Below are 22,574 nucleotides of genomic sequence, written 5' to 3'. Positions count from 1 at the left end.
TGTACAAGAAATCTATAATAACAACCTAAAACTTTTATAAAAATAATGTGTAAAAGCTCTAATAAAATTACCATAAAATATAGCATCATTTTCAACATGTTAAATGAGTTTAGAATCTTCAATGAATTCATATGTCACTATAAAATGAATATTATAATCTTGTATTCAAATAATAAAAATGAATAATTGTTGCTATCAAGTTGATGTTGACAATTTAGACATTAAATCCTAAGTATGTAAACCTTTCCTAATTTAATAGCTAAATTAAGATACATGTATTACTCAATTTGTAGTTTAATCATACCTTGAATTGTTTTTCAAATATTATCTATTTTTGAAAATGTACTACAAATCTTTTGCCTTCCGTCAAGTACTTTTTCTAATGACTTGTCCATGTAAATGCAATGTTCACTTTATTTTTTAACCACACTTTCTACTTATTTGTCTTAATACTTATTCTTGTTTAGTCTCATACATTAAGAGACAAACAATTGTTTTGTAAACATCAGCAAAGTAAAATAAAACCCATTTTAATACAATTGATCCTTTAGTTAGTTACATCATAAGATAAAGAAATCATTTTTGTCAATCAAAAATAATAAACTTCTTTATAACCATATTAAGTATTTTGAAAATGCATCACTGTTAGAGTTACATAAGTATATTATATAACTACATGTGAATTCAGTTACTATCTCTATAAATAATAACAGTTTAAAGTGTAAAAATGAATTATATCATAATATCTGTAGAATATCAATAACATTTGTAAAATAAATATATTCTATGAAATACTTTCTTACATATCATTAGAGCACTTTAAATTTGTTCAAATCAATTAAAATGAAAAGAATTTTTTTTATTATGGAATGTCACTTGTCGTTTCACAGAAAATACTTCATATTATACTTATACATTGGACTAGGGATTAGATTATAGTTATCGTTATAAGAATATTTATGAGTAGTTAAGGTTGCACTAAATTAGATAGATATAAGTAAGACATAACTTCTAACATTAGAATTTTACTTTGTAATAGTTACTAGATGTAATACATTTTTTCTAGAGAATTATTAAAGAAAACTGCATAATACAAATGTACATAGCATAAAAGCAACTCCTATTAGATTATGCATGAGATATACAGCATCATATCTTACTACAACTGCAGCGAACTAATATTTCAATCTATGTTTTGATTTTACATTTCATTCCTTAATGTACTATAATATAATCCTATATAGCTTTAAAATAAATTTCTTTACAATTAGTGTAATGTACTGAAATTTTGTAATTATAATTACATAATAATTCGATATTTTAAACCTGTTCTAGCATTATCTATGTAATTCTAGCATTTATATATGTATATGTATGTATGTATGTGTATATATATTTAATGGTATTATTTATTATAAATCTTAATTCATTGGGAATTTTTTATCTGCAATGCTTTTAAAACTATTGCTAGTATTCCTAACTTTGTAAATTAAATTATACGCATACTTCATGTAATACATTTTGCTGTTATAATTATGAATACAACGAAACGCTATGTATAAATTCTAAAAATGAAAATATATTGTCCGTCAAAATTACATTACATTGCAATATACACAGCATAGTATTTATATTCAATAAGAATTTCATTAGTGTTCTATCCTACGAAATTTTTAACTATACATACTATGGAGTTGGAAATATGTACAGTCATGTTGAACTTCTTTAAATGCTACATCAAATATACAAGATATGTGAGCTTCCTACATATTCAATTAATGCAATGCAAAACATAGCTGTAGACTGCATTTGACAACATAATTATTCTCTTTTTGTCTAAGTTTAGAATTTAGAAGTGAAGGTAACTTAACCTTTAAGTGGTGACCATTACTTTAATGTCAATATTGATAACATGACTACAAAATTACTTTGTATCAATATTGGTGACTTTTTATTAAATTGACTCTATAGCAATAATGATTACTTTATATTAAATTGACAATATATGTATCAATAATGGTGACAAGATATTAAATTGACTCCATATCAATAGTAGTACCATTAGCGATATGAAGTCAATTTGACTTTAAGTCACCACTATTGATATAAATTTAATTTGACTCCAAGTTACCATTATTGATGCATAGTCAATGTTCCATGAATCACTATTGTTGTAGTGATATGAAATCAATCTGACATGCATTACAACTAATGTTCAAAATTAACTTAATATAAATCAACGCTATAAGATTAATGTTAGACAATTTGTTACTAAATTAACTAATTGTAGATTCTTGTAAATCTTAATACTAACATGTATAAAAAAATAAACTATTAAATTTCTTTGATCAGACACGGATAATAAAGGATAAGCATAACGATATATAATATGTTCCCAAGAATTAAGATTTGATCAATTATATGCGACAAGCAATTTTTCAGGTTACTGAAGAATGACATTGAAATTTCTTTTATCCACATATGTAGATAAAACATGTATATATTTACCAAAATCAAATTATTGTATAAATTATCATAGTTATCATAATTTCATGATTATTCTGAAGCAATATAGGAAACAAAATTCCTCCTATATGAAATGTTTTATTATCAAATATTCTTCATCAGCAACAAATGGAAATAAATGAACTAGTAGGGTATTTTAAAAGCAATATCCTACATTTAAATACATCAATATGTTTTATATTATAGCTAATATAAGAAATTTGTGAATAGTATGAAGAGATGTTACATGTAACTATACAAATGCATACAAGATATCAAAATAAGTATCCTTTTAATTGATACTAACCTTTTTTGTAACGAAAACATAAATTCTTCAGTAATTTCATTCCAAAATGTATAAATATTTTAAATTAAACTAAAATAATTTCTATAATATCAAACACAGAGAACAAATCTGAGAAACACATGTAATTTATATTTTTAGAAATCATTTTTGCACAAACATGTACACATATTCACTATCGCTTACACGTCGTGTTTGTATGTGTGTGTCCTCTAACTAAAAATGCTATGCAAACACAATTAAAGAAAATTTCTTTAGCCTGTATGTTACATATGTATACATGAAATATTAGCGTATGTATCAGAATACATACATAGAAACGTGTCTTGCACATACTGCTTAGGAACATATATTTTCATATTACGTACGTGCATATAAGTGTACGTACCATGTATATACTGCGATTCTGTACATGTATACAAGAATATGTTCGACAAGTAAAGTACAATATAATTTAGATGATATATATAGACATAGGTACGTATTTACACATAGGTATATATATACAATATATACACACGTAATAAATATATGCACTCTCACAGCAATCGCGTACAAATACACACATATAAGCGTATGCAGGCTCATAGACACGCATGTATCCACATTACATACATATACTATATGCATATACGTGTATAAACCTGTATAGCATATATATACCTACATATGTATGTGTGTGCGAATATATATATACATATATACCATATACATATGTATAACAGATTGTAAAACGTAAAATCTAAAGAAGCAAGAAATCAGAAACAAATGAGCAGTTTGTCGAATAGATTGAAAACATTATTAGCCAAAGTATAAACGATACATTACTGAGAAAGAAGAGAAATTTAGCACTTACTTTGTAGGTTCGGTGCCCGGAAAATATTTCAGTCTAGACGAAGATATTTCGTTGGCGCACAGAACGGGCAGAGCGAGTACCGCTCCGCTGGTGGGCTATTCCCGCGAGCGGCGCTACTCCCCCAGATTTGGAGGGCACAGTGCTGCTGATGCGCTCATCGAAACCCAATTCACAGTTGAACGTGTGAAAAGACCCTTTCACGTTTTTTAATGAAAGATGGAAAAAGATTATTTATAATTTATATGGCTGTTTATTTATTCTTACCTAAATAATCATATACAATTTGTTTGTATGTAATAATTATGAAATATTGCTTACTAACCCAGGAAAACACAATTTAGTACAACATACATAAATTTGTGCGTAACGTTATCTAAACATTTCTTATTGCCGTATCTATAATAGTATAGTTTACGTCATAGATAATTAAATACATTCAACGATGATATTTTAAAAAATATTTTGTTTCACTCTTTTTTGGATATAGGCTGATATAATTATAATATTACACAGAAAAATTTCTACTTTAAGAAAATACTCAGCAACAAGAATGGAGCAGGTCTTATTTACACTTATACGTCACTTTCAATATTAAATATTTGTTAAATAACTAACCTGAAGGTGCTTTGTTTGTGACCATCGTTGTAGTTTTTCATATCCGATCTATATGTTATAAAATAATTCAATACAGTTAATTTTCTGAGGTCTTCCAATTTTTGTATAGCATGTATTTTAATGCATAAGTCGGAACATACACACACATACTAAGACGCATAACTGTAGGCATCCGCAAACTAGAAGGGGAATCCTTACTTACTGCTACTCACAGTGGTGCTCATTAGAATTTGCCTGATTCTGTTCACTACGAGAATGCAGTAACGATTAAAAAGCAATCGTTTTCGTACTTCGAAAATCTCTTATTTTGCACTGATTTCGTTTTTAGTTGCAAGCTTTTTTCAATTTTGTTCAATGTAACAGAATATAAAGATTCTCTTTTATTCGATACAAATTTTCGAAAAAGTTTCTAATAATCTGATATATTGGGACAATGTTTATACATATAACAATTGATGCGTAAAAAAATCTGTGATAGTTTTCTGTATTCTAACAGCTTTAAATTACATGCGTAACATGTTACTGACACACGTTGTTCAATCAATATCTTGGTTAGTCACATTTTCATCAAGAAAATCTTATCATCCGTTGATAGTGGTTTTGTAGAAATTAGAAATGTAATAAAGAGATAACAAAATTTGTTTGTTGAATCCGTAATTTAGACTTCAAAATATCATACTAACATGGCTTTCGAAAACATTAATTGAACAGTTTTCAGATGTAATAATAACTCATAACCAGTTCCAAACGGGCAAGCAATTCACTAAGCTTTCATTGGTAGTTACCTGTGTATACTTGATGTTTATATGTTTTATGTAAGTGAATTGGAATATGATGAAGAGCTACAGAATGGCAATGGAGATAAAAAAATACTTAACAAAATGATTTCAACTATATATTATTGCTTGTTACATTTAATAAAATAAAGTACATATAATTTATGAAAAAATAATAAGTCTCGAATATAAAAAAAATATTTGGTAGAGATATCATTTACAAAATTTGTTAAAATTTCTAAACTACTAAATATGAATATATATATTATTTAATTTGGAAAACGAAAACAATATCAAATTTAGCAGTGACGTGATTACGATTGTGTACTGAGCTACTAGGTAAATTATTAAAAATCAAAGTTCGCCAATAGTAGCGTGTGAAACTAAGTTTGTGCTGTCATTCATACAGTGTGATACAGTATGGTATCCTGTACTTGAACAATTCTAACTTAGGAGCGCCGGTACGATGGATTGTCATAATTTGAAAAGAGTTTTAATGTATACTATCTATTAAGTAAAACTAAATCTGTAATTTATATAATGTCTGTATCATCAGGGACAGTAGAAAGATGTATTCTATAGCTATATGAACATGACTATGGAGTATTCGTAAAACATTATTTTTATAAATTAAATTAAATTTGTATCGGTACCTAAATCTTTAATCTATATCATGTAACATTTTTAAACGTATTTTTTGAATATAAGTAGAATTAAGCCAATATCAAGATGTGATAAATAATTATCATTTATTTAGTTATTGTGTCCTTCATACATCGATGTAGATCGATAAATTATACAGTTTAATATAATTGTTTACAAATTTTTATGAGGATGTTTCTGAACAATTTTATTTTGACAAAAGTAAATTATTCAAATGTAAACAATTTTTTATCTAATTGTCAAAGTCATGCACAACGATGCCTTACATTCTTCAATGTACAATGATATATCATCTATAACATTACGAAAACTTAAAAATGTTTAAACAATTTTTTTCAAACATTTTTTAATTTATTTAAAAAAGTTAAAATGCAAATTTTAATTTGAATTAATAACATAATTCTGCATGTCATAAATTGGTGCCAACGATTCTCAACGCTAGCGATAGTTTTGTGTTTAACGTAATACAACGCAGTCGTTTAGATGTAGATATTATGTATACTAATAACTTCAATATATTAGTACCCCAATAAATATTTATCCTAACGATCGTAAAAAATTCTGCATATAATTTTTATAAAAAGGTACAACAAAAAATATTTACTATTATAACACCTTGTCTCTTAAAGAACTATCATTATTTTGTCTTTCAAGAATGAAATTATATTCTAATGGAATCTTGCTCTCTTTAAACATTGTTTACTTGCTGCACTTGAGAAAATCTTTTTTTCAAAGATTGAAACTGATGAGTAAAAATAACTTCCGAATTCATGTTTAGCACATAAAAATTTATAACAGTCATCTACTGATTGTCGAAACGCAAGGAAAGTTAAAATTTGTTGGAAAGTACTATTATACTCAACCTTACTATTAGATTAACTATTCTTACAATTAATCTAAAACTCTCAGTTACTGTAATGTATTATATAAATAATACGATACTACTTTCCATATTATTTTATTACGTAAATTGTACCAAAATATCAAAGCTATAGCAAATTCTAATAAAATAACAAGCAAAGAGAAATCTATATTTCACGATATAGAATATTACGTCATGATGAGAAAAATTTCATCTGATAACTTGACTCTCTTTGATTGAAATTCAATAAAGTGACTTTATCACTAACTACAACTTTGATAACGTTACCAGTTATGAAACTTTTTTTTACTACATTTAGAACTATTAGGTAACGTAGACTTGAAATAAAATAAAATGTAAAAATTTCTGATATGTATGTAACTGTACAGAATGTAAAAAATAAGAACATATAGTCAAATATATTTTATATGAACGAAGAGTTTTCATAGATTCAGCTAGAATATTTAGTTTTCGCTTAAGATGCTGATGAAGGTGTTTGAAATGTTTAAATTCGAACAATAAAGAAATATGCGTTTCACGCTATTAAGATTTGGAAATTATCGATCCGTTAAAGGTGCTACTACCTATGATGGAAGTACGAGAGTCTTTGCTATAGAGTGGACGAGTGGGCTAACATCTGTGCGTGTAGTACATAGATAGAAGTGCGTGCTATTCTCTTGGGCGCACGTCTGCCCTTCACTGTGACAATTGGCCGGTATGATTGCCAATACTGCATATTGCGTATTTCTGTACTTTTCACTTTTTCCTCTTAATCATTAACACATTATTCAAATAATATTATTTTTGCAAAGAATCGAAACCTACATTATTTCCACAACTGAATTTGCTATCTGAAGATACATACATGCCAAGAAAATAATTACAATATGATCTTATTTATAGTTATATACATTTTATACATGTTACAACATTTATATTTCACATTTGTCAACTTAAGTTTATCTGTATTCATTCTACAGCAATTTCAATATGTTACTACTTATATGAATTATAATATTAGAAGTTTTTTTGGTTATAATATATTTAAGGAAGCTATAGTATTATTTTGTATCATTACTGCATACTAGAAATAATATAACATACATGAACCATATGACAACTATCAATTTGTACCACGATGAATAGGCTACGAATGTTACAATTTTTTTTATGTTTACAATATGTACATTGAATAATCTTGCATGTAATTATATTATCCTGTTAAATATAGTTCTTCAATATAAATATGTATATTGTTTCCCACAATATAATGTTTTGAAGACATAAAATATACATATATTACTCACAAATTGAACTTTGATATGTACCTTTTGACTTAAATTTTCTAACGAAGACTGTACTGAACTAATTGATTTTTGAAGTCATGTTCTATTTCTTTTTTCATGCTTTAACTTTATATGATATAGAATTCCTATATCCCATATCCATCAGAACTCCTATATCCACACTACATATAAGGTAGATTGTAATTTTCTTTGATTCTTATTACTGGATGATTGCAGTCAAATATATTCAGTGGTCAACATGTCGCTTAATGTTCCTACTGTTAATCTATTTCATTTTTTTATGTTGATCCTACTTCATTCACTTTTTCAAAAGTGTGTAAAATAGAAACAAAGACCTTACACTAACATGAAAAAGGAAATGAATACATAAAAATGAAAGAAATATCTTAATCTTTTAGTATATTTTTAAAAAACTAAATGATGCTATAATTATATTTTCTAATGGTCTCTTCGCATATAATTTTGTTTCAGTAGTAAAAACACAAGTTCGTTTATATCATTATTTCAAGGAAAAATTCCCATTTTGTACAACATTGTGTATATTAGTGTGAAAATTATATGTATATATATGATTGAAATTTGTATGCTTCAGATTTATATTATACTAAAAAGCAACTAAATTTCGATAACTGCGACATGCAGGCAGAAATTGTTTTAATCAATTTTAATGTTTTCATTGCAGACATTTACAGTTACCCTACGAATTTAATGCAACAACATTACATTTTTAAAGCTGACAACGATGTAAAATCTACTCTCTTCATCATATATGTATTTTCTAGGTTGCAGGCTAATGTAGTTCATTAGCTAACTGTTTCATTTAGGTGGAGTTTCTTATTGTGTATGATTGTGGAGAATTTTCTACAATGTCAGTAAGCTACATAGATCTGTAAAAGAAAAATATTGATAGAATTGTTTGATTAGTATTAAGTCCGATGGTAAAGTATTTGCACAAGCGCCGAAAGGAAACCGTTGTAGAGTGGTGAATTGGCTCAAAATCGTGGACTCTTAGAACATACACTTGGTGTTTCAAAATTATGTTAAGCAACATTGCGTTAACAATTATGGTAAGTAACATGATTTTGAGACACCACGTATATCGGGATGCAGCATCTATACACTGCTGACATGAAACCATTTCGTAGAAAGAGATAATTTCAAATTCAGTACAACTTGTTTTACTTTAATCCAGGATCGAACAAAAAACTCTCAGTACCCTGTACCTATATACAATTTTTCTATTAATATTGTTCTCATACGCAGGTACTAGTTCACCGGCCTGGACCCGGACTGGCGCTGAAGAAAATGAAGTAAGAAGAACATCAGCCAATCCAAATCCAGTAAAAAAAGATAGGTTATACTGGATTTGAAACTATCTCTTTTTACGAAATGGTTTGATGCTCAGCAATAGAACATGCTACTTCCAGATAAACATATATGTTTTAAGCTTGAACAACAGAAAATATTTTTTCATGGTTTGAAATACTATAAAGGGAATTTATGCAGGAGCAAAGCATGATTTTTCATTGAAATTAATTTTTAATATACAGCCGTCTTAAAGATGTACTACGAGAAAATCGTTCATTTAAAAATATAATCCTCTTCAACGCTACAGTAGTGGGTCCTACTCTTGCACACTTCTAGGCCGCAGTTCGATCTATTAGCGAGGGATAGAAATTTTCTTTGCTCTGATTGATTGGCAATTTACTGGTGAGATAGTGCTGCCCTCACAGTCAGAGAAAAAGAGGGAAAACAGGGTCTGATCAAGAGAGCATGAAATCAGCACACCTCTTGTAAACAAGTTACAACGACGAATGATATAGCTTGTCTCACTCTGCCCTGCTTGCAGTCTTACACTTTTTGCGCGTCCATTTTGTTGGCGCGTCATCAGAGATACGTGGCGCGAAATTCGATTTTTAAGGAAGCTTCAAATAATAGAATCTATTACCTCACAGAATTCTAAAAAATAGAGGATGTTTAATAGACATTGGGATCTGTTGAGAAATAAAAGATTTTATCGAAGACGCAGAAAGTGGCATTTATTAGATACATAATTTAATATTAATTCTCCGCTGTCACATTTCCTATGGGGAACATGTATGTGAGAATAAACCTTAGTTATATATGGTAAAAATTATTTTGTAAGATTTTTTGTTTCTTTGGAAAAATAACCCGTACAAAAGCTACAATTGGGCAAAAGGGAAAACGTGCCGCATCATATTAGACAATACTTTAATTTTTTGTAATTAATTTTTCATCATTATAATCTATAATGTAATATATGAAAAAATATATGATTGTATTAAAAAGAAATCGTGATCTTGAAATTTTAGAAATTGATTTTGAAAAATTTTTTTTTGGCGTTATATATGTATGTTTCATGAAAAAATAAAACTTCTATTCAAGAATTTTTTTCATAGGCTTATAAATAACGAAGATATTTAAATACGTGTTTCTATTTCATTAAACTATATTTTATTATTCGGTTGTCCGGAAAGTTTGTGTCGATTTTTGACAGGTGGCGTAAGAATAAGTCTAAATATAATCAGAATGACTGAAATCAAATGATATGCATACATATCGTAAAAGACGGTACTAAAAGCTTATTTGGAAGAAAATTTAGTTATAATACGATGATTTTTATTAGTTTCATACTGCTTTGAACATGAAAAAAAACAAAGTGCATTTTAGACATTTAATGGTTTTTTTTACCGGAAAAGCAAAAATGCCGCACAAGTGGCAATTAAGATTTGCGCTGTTCATGGCGAAGGTACTGTAGCTGAATAAACTGTGCGAAAATGGTTTTTGGTAGCTTTAAAGTTGGTGATTTAGACTTTGAAGATCAAGAATGCCCGAGATCAGATTAAAACATTGATCGAGATTACCCACGCTATACGCTACGTAAATTAGCAGAAATGTTAATGAACCTGTAGTTACCCCAAAGTCTGTCTTTATCCAGACAAAATCATACTCTATGTCCGCTGGAATTGGAAAAGGTTCCTGCATTATGAGTTTTTACAAACAACGAGACGATAAATTCAGAGAAGTATTGTTCCCAATTAAACAAATTAAAAACAGCAACTGAACAAATACTGTTCCATCTCGGAACAACAATTCTGATAGAAAATATTCGACACAAAAGCTCTGCGAGTGCAAGAAATGTTAAAGGCATAAATCGGTTGAAGCCGCTCTTCCTCGAAAAATCCATCGGGCGACCGACCGACCGACCGACCACCACACGGGCCTACAAGCGCCCTTCAAACAATCGATCGTGATTGGTTCTTTACCGGATCCACAAAATCATATAAATATAAGGCATTTTGCAGTTAAGAATCAGTCAGTCAACTGTTACGATCTGAATAGTTCAGTGTAGGGAATTCGGTATGGTTCGGATGCCTGTGGAGCGCTGAACCGCTCTGCTCGTGAAAGGTTGTAGAGAGATGTACAAACTCTGAATACTTTAAGCAAAAGGTATTTTATTTATAGCTCTAAGATGTACTTTCTTTGACTGTCGAATAAAGTCTGAGGTTTTCTGTGGAGTTCTGCATTTTCTTCCAGCTTCTTTTCCTTCCCTCCTTCTTTAGCCAATAGGAAAATTAGCTGGGCGCTGCTGAATTTGCTGGACGTTGATTCGTCGGCCGGTCCGTCTTCCGGTTGCAGCTCGAAGATGATTGGTGGTTCGACAGTGCGCATGCGGGTGGGAGTGCGCGGGAGTCGAGCGCGCAGGGGTGAAAAGCCCGCCGAAACGAACATTGTGGGGGTGTGCCGCGCGCGAAGATTTCGGCTCGAGGACTGAGTAAGAGAGAGAGGTCAGAGAGGGTTCCGAGAAGTCCTTGTCTAAAGATTTACGACGTCCTGTACTTGAGAGATCCGGGTTTGTTATTGTGACTCGTCTAGTTCACGTGAAATCGGAGAGGGTCTTACGAGAGGCTACGTGACTTTCCTCTACATTCGTCGATTAGTCTCGCTAGATAAAAAAAGGCTCAACGAAGAATTTCGTGGGAACTCTCTCATTATCTCCTTACATATTCTCAGTTATTCCTCTCGACCGATACTCTATCTCTATATAAATATACGATATAAATTTGTATTTACATTCGAACTTCCCTCTTGTCGCCATAAATTGAAAGCGTATAGTCTAATAGCGCGGTCGTAATATAAACTAGTGACTATGTTCGCGTCGCTCATGAAACGTGATAACGTAACACAACCAACTAATTTCATGTTCAACTAATTTCATATTACACAGACGCCAATCATACCAACCCACTCATTCGAGACACCGGACTATATGACCGAAGCAGAATTCCCTATAAAATTAAGACTAAATTCCCCCTAGACACCACAAATCTAACATAAATCACCCCACTACACGTACTCACCCCCCTCCCCCATCTCAACAAACCCCAAAATCTCTATAACGTGCATCCTCTCTCTTCCACCCAACATCCGCTAGCCACCACTTGACTGGCTAACCTCCAACCTAGGGGTTTTCTTTGAAAATTTGTTCCCCATACCTACCTTAATGTCACTCACGTAACCTACACCTCTCATGCAGGTAATCCCACACAAACTTCCCAAAGACCGGTGAAAGGGCCATAGCTCTTAGGCACGGTACCAACTCAAACTTCAACGCATACGAACCTAACCAAAAAAAAGAAGTTAAGAATCAGTCAGTCAACAGTCAGGAGTGAGAGTTAGCAAGAAGGAAAGAGTAACGCAGGAAGGAAACGAGGGTGATCGGCAGTGACGGAGTGACGAACGAGCAATATCCAAAGGAAACAACTACCAAAGGCAACGAAGAGCAACGAGAACAAGGCATCGCTATCACCCATCTACCCAACATCCGTTCCGTCACATCCGAAACATATCCCATTTCAAATATCATTAAATTTCACTAAATTGTTAATTGCAAAAACCCGTTGATATCTCAACATACGCGTCTTCGAGTGATCTGCGGCAATTGCGTACGCGGACTCGACGCAACAAATACATCTAAAAATAGCAAATCGAAAGAACATCGTGTTTTATTAGAACAATGTGCGGCTACATGTATGTATCTTTTACAAGTCGACGAAAGTTGTTAGAGCTCGGATGGAATGTTCCACCACATTCGTTCTTTTCACCAGACCTTGCGCATTTTGATTTTCAGCTGTTTAAACAATTGCAAAGTACCTTTAACTAAAAGAACTTCAACTCTTTCATCGAAATAAAAAATCACGTAGAAAATTTTTTCGCAGAAAACCTAAGAGATTCTGGAAAGACGGAATTTTCAAGTTGCTTCAGAGATGGAGAAAGGTTGTACAGTAGAATGGTATTCATATAATTTAATAAACGTATACTAAAATTTCAATCTTCCGCGTTTCAATTTTTCTTTAAAATCGGCACGAACTTTCCGGACAAACCAATACATTAGAGAATTATTTCCTGTGTTCCGATATAATTTGTAGTATATATTTTTTTTGCTCCACATTTTTTGACAGTATTTTATTATATTCTTCCATAAGCTTAACCCCACATTCTTATATCCTGTTTATTTGTCAAAACATTTCCAGGGAATACATTTATCTCAAAGTACATTGAACAGCTTTCGCAAATACATTAGACGCAACAGACTTTATTTATTTGACAGTTGAAGCTTCTTTACAAATAGAATTTCATGACGCATGCTTCAGATGCCAACCGAACGAATGCGCGGGAAGAATGAGACGGCAAGAACGGCAAGTTAGTATTGGGTTGAGGAATAAGTTCGTAGCGTTTTTATCAAAGACTTTTATTTCAGCAAACATTAATAGTTATAACAATGAATTAATCAATTATGTATTCTATCGTTAATAATTGTCAAACTTTATAGTTTCATTATACAATCTTAAAGAATTAATAGAAAGTACATGTGATACGTACAGAAATATAAAAGAAAATAAAGAGACTGTCGCGTCGCGAGCGGCCTATGCAGTTGAGTTTATGACGGCCCTCAGGTAGATTTTTTATAACACCGCATCGATACTTTCGGGCCTTCGACAAGCGCTACCAGATGTGGCCATGGGCAGGGGTACGGCCAACGACAGCGACACTAAAGACAAAGAAAATCTGGGAATTCCCAGATTTTTGCTGTCTCCTCTTATTTGGCTATATTCTAGTATTCATTGGTTTAAACATAATTTAAGTAGCCAATGAAACACTAACTCCACCCACGCCGTTTACATAGGAAGGCGTAATCGGAGGATGAGAAGCATACCTACTTTACTTTCCACCTTGCACTCGGTAACTTCTCATCTAGTCCGACAACCGACATTTTGTACATAGTGTTATAGTTGTGATAAGTTGTTCGTCTCATTATTATTAAACCTTATTTTTATATACGGCACCTTGTTCCATCACAGTTCTTTCTAATACATCCTCAACATATTAATTTATCGCGAGGTAGGCGCGTTATTTAATCGTCATCAACTACAGTCGACGCTGTAACGCACCGCGCAACAGAGGCTATTATTTCGCACGTGTCACATTCCGTCGTTTGCTTGACCATTCCAATCTTATTGAAGTTTCGAGTCTGTTTAACTGTCATTGTATACATGAGAAAATTGTAGAAAGACGCCGCTGATTCGTAAAATGTACACGATATAATATGTTGTATATAAAATGTACACGATATGTTTAAATATCGCGTTAACTTTCGAAGCGAATTCCTCGAAAGCGATACGAATATTTGAAAAACACCCTGTATATATATATATACAGGGTGTTTCAAAATTATTGTAACTCCGGGAAATGGGGGGTAGCTGAGGCTATTTCAAGTAACTTTTTCCTTTGCCGAAATGCAATCCGCGGCTTTGTTAATGAGTTATTAACAATTAAAGTTGGCAGCGCACCGATGAGTTTTCGTGCTGCTGCACACGTGAGCACGGACGACTCAAGCCCGTCTCGGTGACAGGAGCCATGGCCACGTATTTTACGGCCAACAAGTTTACGGACCTCTAACAGTAGGGGAATCGAAGAGCTTCTCGGGAAACGTTATCTGTCGCCCGACGAAGGGTCTTGTGAGACACATTTCAAAGAAAAAACAACTCGGGATCTAAATGGACGGTTCACAGTTAGATTACCTTTTAACGCAAACAAGTATTTCTTAGGCAAATCCAAATCAGCAGTTATGAAGCGTTTTTATACATTAGAATGGAAATTACAGTTAAATCCGAATTTGTCAGAGCAATACAGGGAATTTTTGAACGAATATTAGAGCTTAGGGCGCATATTCGAGTTTACGGGTAACCCAGACAATGAAGGTTTTTACCTGCCGCATCAAGCCGTCATAAAGGAGTCGAGCGCTACGACAAAGGTGAGGCTTGTTTTCGATACCTTCGTGAAGGTTCCGTCGGGTCTATCGCTTAACGACGCGCTATTTGCAGGACCAACCATTCAGGAATCGTTATGTTCCATACTGCTGAGATTCCGTACCCATCTCTATGTAATTACAGCGGACATCCAAAAAATGTTCCGGCAAATCAGGGTGCATGAGGACGACCAAATCTTTCAAAAAATAATATGACGCGTCTCTATAGATAAATCCATAAAGATATTTCAATTGGGCACGGTAACCTATGGAACTGTCCTAGCATCATTTAAAGGGTTAGACAACATTTTTGGTCCAGGTGGCATAGAGAGTTGGCCATCTTTCTAGTATTCATTGGTCTTAACATTATTTAAAAAGCCAATGAAGTCTGACTCCACCCACACCATTTACCTAGGAAGGCGTAATCGAAGGATGAGAAGCGTATCTTCTTCACTTCGCACTTTGCACTCCGTAACTTCTCATCTAGTCCGACAACCGACATTTTGTACATAGTTGTTATAGTTTGTGATAAGTTGTTCGTCTCTTTTATTATTAAATCTTGTTAGATACGGCACCCTTGTTCCATCGCAGTTCTTTCTAATACATCCTCAACATATTAACCCTTTGCACTCCAGACCATTCTGGATGTTGGCTACCAGCTACTCCGCGTTCCTTCGTGGCAGAAACCTGCATTTACAGACCACCGTATTATTTAGTTGAGCTTTGCAACTAAGTAAGGGATTCTAATGATATTGGACTTATATGAATTGGTTGACATCGAGAAATATAAATTTGCAAAAAAAATCAATATTATTTTTTATAATTTTGTACAGTATGATAGAGCTGAAAACACTCCCCAATATGGATCGTAAATCTTTTCCTCCAGTTTTAGACTTGTTTATTTATATATATAGGGAAGCCCACTTGGAAGGACGGATTTCCAGGATCGAGAGCCAATGCCAGGTGCTATTGGACTCTTTGCGTGGTTCTCATAATTTAAATTTCGCGGCATCCTCGTTGGGACACTCGGACAGTAGTGTTAATAATGTTGTACATAGTGATGTAAATGATGTAAATATTTCGAGAGTTCCTTCTGTTCCGAGAGTCCCAGCTTCTCAGTCGGCACCATCGTTGCCTTCGCATCAAGGAACGGGGCGCCTCGTATCTGATTTGGGATACGCGGTGAAGCCGACGCGTTTTGACGGCTCCACGTCGTGGGAAGAGTATTTCCTACAGTTTGAGATGGTGGCAAGGATAAATGGCTGGGATGAAGCGAGGAAGGCTGATGCCTTGGTCGCTTCCCTGGATGGTCCGACTCGAGGTGTGCTGACTTCCCTTCCCGCTGAAAAACATCTTGATTTTTCCGAATTAGTTTCAGCGATTGAATTTCGCTTTGGGCGGAAAAATTTCGCAAAACTGGATTACATTCGGTTTCAAAATTATCGACAACGGCAAGGGGAGTCAATCTCCGCTTTGGCCACCGAGGTTGAGAGGTTGGCGCAATCGGCTTTCTCCGAATGTCCAGTTGACGTTCGAGATCGTTTGGCCGCCTCTCAATTTGTTACAGCGCTGGCCAATGAGGAGATGGGGAGGAGTCTGCGTTACGAGGGTTTTACATCTCTCAGAGCCACAGTTACCAGGGCTCTGGAGATGGAGGCCCTCGAAGCAATAACGCCTACACAATTGGCGACCGGAAAACGTCTAAATCGTTTTGTTTCTTCCGAGGGAACATCGCACCGGCCTGTTCGAGGTGTGGAAGACAGGTTCGCAGGAAGGCAGCGGGAGCAACCTAGTTGTTGGACTTGCGGCAAGAAGGGACACTTGCAGCGGGACTGCAGAAGAGAGAAGGGGAAGCCTCAGGGAAACGGCAAGAAGTCGACGTGAAGGGGAACCGCTCAACTTCATCTACAGTTTCCCCCGTTGTGCTACGATTAGAAGCTGTCCAGCGAGGGATATTCTTCGTGGGAGGCACCGTTGGAAAAGAAGAGAGAAGAATAATTCTTGATTCGGGCTCATCGGTCAACCTCTTGCGAGAAGGTCTGATTGCGGGATAAGCTAGATCGGCGAGCACGACGAGAGTAAAAATCTTTGCAGTTTCCGGTCGAAGATTGCCGGTTCTTGGTAAGGTGTGCCTACCCGTTTCCATCGGGGGCGTTCGCTCGCAGGAAGAGTTCTTCCTGGTTAACATGAAGGAAGAATGCATCTTGGGTAATTGGTTGTTGTCGTTTACCTATTTTTTCAGACAGGAGAACTTGCGGAAAAAGGTTACCTGTCAGTTGTTCAATGGAACGATAGTTCGAGATTATATGACAGAAGCTGGCAGCGTGAATGGTTCGACTGTCATTGGCCAACAGGAATGAAATTTTCCGCGACCGGGACGGCCGCTCATGCGAAGAGGAGGGCAATGTTACGGCGACTTGTCTGAATGTCGTCGTAATGTGGTATTGCTCTGTGGTGAACACCCTTTAGAGAGAATAGCTCAAGACAGGGGTTGCCACGAATCTGTTGTGTCAATAGACAGTCAGCAGTCGAGACCGAACCGTCAAGCGATTCTTACCGATCCATTGTATCTATATTGTATATAAACGAGTTGTAAATACAATGCCGCGACGCGAGGCGCGTAACACGTGTAGTGAAATTCGCAACAATATTTAGAAATTTCACTATATGTAATCGTAATCGTAATCTACTCGTAATCACTAATAAACTTTAATGTCCCCTCAGAGGGGACATTGGAGTGATAGGCTAGAATAACGATGTCCCACGAGAGGGGTATCTTTTTCGCGAGAATTTTGTACGGGATTCCCCATGGGTCAGCATTCCCATGGTCCGTAACGAATTTCCTCCAGCTTTTAAGCTTGGATGTACGAATTGCTGCAGTGTATCTGTTTCTAACTTGTCTATACGCTGCTTTTGAAGCAGTGAGTGGGTCTGATTCCTATTAGCTGCTGTTGGCTCGGCCAATCAGCGAGCGCGCCGCCGTTGGCCAATCCTAGGGCGTTGTCGCTGGACACTTGCCACAGCCACAGAATATGCCTTCAAAGTTTCCCTCCTAGGTTCAGTTCACCAATCACTGCACTGGAAAAGTTTTTCTGTATCAGTCACAAACTAAAAACTGAGAGTTTTATCTCTACGTCGCGCCGACCAATCACAGGGATCAGGCGAGAACGTCCACGAACTACTGGATTCGACTTCGCACTTTGTGGCGGATGCGTAGTTCCGCACTCGGCCGCCGCAGCGCGGGTTGTCGAGGCGAGTTGACATACTTCATGGTACATAGTTCGCGCGTACCGTTTCGAATTTGTTTCTGACTGTTTCCCTTTGTTCCTTCCTTTCTACTTCTACATTGTCTTCCGTCGGAGAAACACGTGTGCCTCCCGATTCAAAAACCTAAGTTATAATTCCACCACGTGGTGCAGAACCGTGGCGCGTCGTCATTAGTTAATATATATACATTCGTTAATATTTATACATTGGTTAATAAAATATAGAGAACCCACTCGAGTAATCACAAGCATTTAATACGCGACCTGACCTATATATATAGTGACTTTAGTGGACCTCCACAAAACTGGTGACCCCGACGTGATCACTCGAAAGAAGGGTTTTAAAATGGCACCCCCATTGGACATCGGCACCACGCTGTCGATGCTAGTCGACCGCATCGAGCGTCTCGAGACACGGCTGAGTCGACGGGACCCCGTCCTCCCAAGGACTCGCGCGAAGCGCATCCCGTGCGGCGAGACGGAATGGCGGATTATGCCGACTGCACGCCAAGTACGGTGAGCTCGCCCGCAAGTGTTTCCAGCCGTGCAGCTGGAATACCAGAGGCGCGTCGGAAAACCACCGTTCCGAGTAGCTTCGACGGCGGCTATTCGCGAAATACGGGGACGCCGTCTCGTCGTAAGGGACCGCGCATCGAGCGAGACGTATCTGGTGGATACCGGCGCGGACGTTTCCGTCGTCCCGGCCACCCCGCGTGACCGTCGTCACCCGGGTGAACTGACGCTGCAGGCTGCAAACGGATCCAGCATCAAGAGCTACGGCAGCCGTACAATCAAGCTGGATCTTGGGTTCCGGAAACCGTTTGCATGGACGTTTATTATCTGCGACGTGAACAGGGCCATCATAGGTACTGATTTTCTGTCGCGTTTCAACCTCCTGGTTGACGTCCGACGTAGGCGGTTGGTCGACGGTTCGACATCCGTCAGCGTCGGGGGTCGCTTGACCAGCGAGGATATTCCGCACATCCAACGCCTCGTCACGAATCACTCATACGTTCAGTTGTTATGGAAATTTCCGACTTTAACGCGTACGTCAATTTTGCCACCCAAGATTATTCACGGGGTCGAGCATTTCCTCGAAACCACGGGACCGCCGGTGACCGCTAAAGCGCGACGACTCGCGCCGGACAAATTAGCGGCCGCCAAGGAAGAATTCAACTTCATGCTAAAGCAGGGATTGTGCCGCCCTTCAAAAAGTCCTTGGGCGAGCCCGCTACATCTGGTACATAAAAAGGATGGGAGTTGGCGACCATGCGGTGACTACCGCAGGTTAAATGCAGCCACCGTACCCGACAGGTATCCCATACCGTTTCTGCAGGATTCAGTCGCGTTCCTGCACGACGCGAAAATATTTTCTACAGTCGACCTGGTGAGGGCCTACCAACAGATTCCTGTGCGGGAACAAGATATCCAGAAGACGGCAATCATTACGCCCTTCGGATTATTCGAGTTTCCGTACATGACATTTGGTATGCGGAACTCTGCCCAGACCTTCCAGAGGTTTATGCACGCGGTCGTCGCCGGACTGGAGTTCTGCTTTGTATACCTGGACGATCTCATCATCGCTTCAGCGTCGGAGGAGGAGCACCGCGGTCATTTGGAGGCCGTTTTCAGAAGATTGGACCTCTACGGCCTAGCCATCAACCTGGACAAGTGCGTTTTTGGCAAAGCGGAAGTAGACTTCCTGGGCCATCGCATCAGCTCTGCTGGCCTGGCGCCTCGTCCAGCCAAAGTGCAGGCGATCACGGACTACCGCGAGCCGACCACGGTGGCTGGCTTGCGCCGATTCCTGGGAATGGTGAACTTCTACAACCGCTTCCTCAGGAATGCTGCTCGCATCCAGGAGCCGTTGCAGAGGGCCGTCGCGGGATTCAAGCGGAGCAGCGCGGCAGCATTGACATGGACCGAGGACATGAGAGCTGCCTTCGATGGTCTCAAGCGAGAACTGACGGACGCCGTCACGCTCGCTTTTCCGAATCCTGCTGCCGAGCTGTCTCTGCAGACCGATGTCTCCAACACCGCCGTGGGCGCTGTTCTGCAACAGCGAGTCAACGGCGTGCAAAAACCATTGAGTTTCTTTTCCAGGAAGCTGAATCCGGCGCAGCAGCGGTACTGTACGTACGACCGGGAGCTCCTGGCAATTTACGAGACCGTCAAGCATTTCCGCCCCGCATTGGAAGGACGGAATTTCTGCATCCTTACGGACCACAAGCCCCTGGTATTCGCTTTCACTAAGAAAGCGGATCAGTCTACACCAAGGCAAATTCGTCACCTGGCCTACATCTCCGAATTCACCACGGACGTGCGGCATGTAACTGGTGATGAAAATGTCGTAGCCGATGCCTTGTCGCGTGTCGAGGCTGTGGAGATGCCGTTGTCGCTGACGGACCAGGAAATTGCAGCAGCACAGGCCACGGATGAGGAGTTAGCAGCGATACTGCAGTCATCCTCGACGTTATTAAAGCTGCAGAAATTTTTCTTCACGGGATTCGAGATTCCTATGTATTGCGACGTTTCCGGGGAGAACGTCCGTCCATTTATCCCGAGGACACTGCGAAAGCGTGTATTCGACCTCGCGCATCAATTGTCGCACCCTAGTGCCAGAGTCACTAGGCGGCAAATCGCTGACAGGTTTTTTTGGCCTGACATGAATAAAGAGGTAACGAATTTTGCCAGATCCTGTTATGCCTGTCAACGGTCGAAGACATCCAGGCACAATCGTCTGTTACCGGACAGGATCACCGTACCGGACGGCAGATTTCAGCATATCCACCTGGACATTGTAGGCCCGCTACCTTCGTGCCGAGGTTATCGTTACCTGTTAACGATGATTGATCGCTTCACCCGCTGGCCGGAGGCAGTTCCTCCGGGTCCACTGGGTCGCCCGTTTCGGCGCTCCGAAGGCGATCACAACGGACCAGGGCAGCCAGTACGAAGCCGCACTGTTTGCAGCCCTTGTTAAATTGGTAGGAGGACAACGCTGCCGGACGACAGCCTACCACCCCCAGGCAAACGGGTTGATCGAGCGATGGCACCGCTCGCTTAAAGCCGCCATCATGTGCCACGAGACGAGAGACTGGCTGAGTGCGCTGCCAGTCGCACTGCTGGGCCTGCGAACCTGCCTCAAGGAGGATTTAGGATGTTCAGCAGCAGAGCTGGTTTACGGCACCACGCTCCGAGTCCCAGCCGAATTTTTCAGCCACGAGGAACCCGACGGTGACCCGCAGATATTCCTGGAGGACTTCCGACAAATCATGCGTAAGCTCAGGCTGATTCCCACAGCACATCACACTCGCAGGAACGTCTTTCATCACAAAGACCTTTACTTCTGCACCTACGTATTTGTTCGACGAGACGCGACGAAGCAGCCCTTGCAGCAGCCGTACTCCGGACCGCATCCGCTCGTCGAGAGGATTACGGACCGCGTCTTCGCCGTGGACCTTGATGGGAGAACGGTGAACGTCACCAATGAACGCCTGAAGCCGGCCTATCTCGCTGTAGGGGAAGACATCCTGGCAGGGAAAACCGATACTGTCCCAAGTACCAGCGCCGCTAATAATAATGTACCAACCGATCTTACACCCGCTTTAAAAATGTATTCGCGAAAAGACTCCAATGCGCAATCGCGCAAGACCGTGCGCTTCGCGTAGTATATCCGTATTGCCGTACTTTTCTCTAAGGGGGGAGTGTTGTGGCGAATGCGTAGTTCCGCACTCGACCGCCGCAGCGCGGGTTGTCGAGGCGAGTTGACATACTTCATGGTACATAGTTCGCGCGTACCGTTTCGAATTTGTTTCTGACTGTTTCCCTTTGTTCCTTCCTTTCTACTTCTACATTGTCTTCCGTCGGAGAAACGCGTGTGCCTCCCGATTCAAAAACCTAAGTTATAATTCCACCACGTGGTGCAGAACCGTGGCGCGTCGTCATTGGTTAATATATATACATTCGTTAATATTTATACGTTGGTTAATAAAATATAGAGAACCCACTCGAGTAATCACAAGCATTTAATACGCGACCTGACCTATATATATATATATATATACAGGGTGTTTTTCAAATATTGTAACAC

At 37.8% G+C, this 22,574-nt stretch overlaps 2 protein-coding genes across 5 annotated transcripts in view; one reads left to right on the top strand and one right to left on the bottom strand.

Moving 5' to 3' along the window:
- Positions 1-4,428, bottom strand: part of Gw (trinucleotide repeat containing adaptor protein gawky) — a 56,638-nt gene extending 52,210 nt beyond the window's left edge. For all 4 annotated transcript variants that reach the window (XM_078181893.1, XM_078181896.1, XM_078181894.1 and 1 more), the window contains exons 1-2: positions 4,281-4,428; positions 3,666-3,859 (exon numbers count right to left, since the gene is read on the bottom strand). The gene's annotated coding sequence lies outside the window, so the exon portion shown is untranslated. The remainder of the gene's footprint in view (positions 1-3,665; positions 3,860-4,280) is intronic.
- Positions 4,429-21,558: 17,130 nt separating this feature from the next.
- LOC144470017 (uncharacterized) lies at positions 21,559-22,152 on the top strand. Its single transcript, XM_078180790.1, has one exon. It carries the CDS (start codon positions 21,559-21,561, stop codon positions 22,150-22,152), a length of 594 nt encoding a protein of 197 aa, XP_078036916.1.
- The last annotated feature ends 422 nt before the right edge of the window (positions 22,153-22,574 follow it).

Source organism: Augochlora pura, chromosome 5, assembly GCF_028453695.1.
Source record: "Augochlora pura isolate Apur16 chromosome 5, APUR_v2.2.1, whole genome shotgun sequence".
Classification (NCBI taxonomy): domain Eukaryota; kingdom Metazoa; phylum Arthropoda; class Insecta; order Hymenoptera; family Halictidae; genus Augochlora; species Augochlora pura.
The sequence above is the reverse complement of the archived record's forward strand: the minus strand, read 5'-3'. Positions and strand labels throughout refer to the sequence as shown.

Excerpts from the sequence above, each read along its gene's own strand:
- LOC144470017 (XM_078180790.1), top strand. The coding sequence starts at position 21,559 with ATGTGCCACGAGACGAGAGACTGGCTGAGTGCGCTGCCAGTCGCACTG.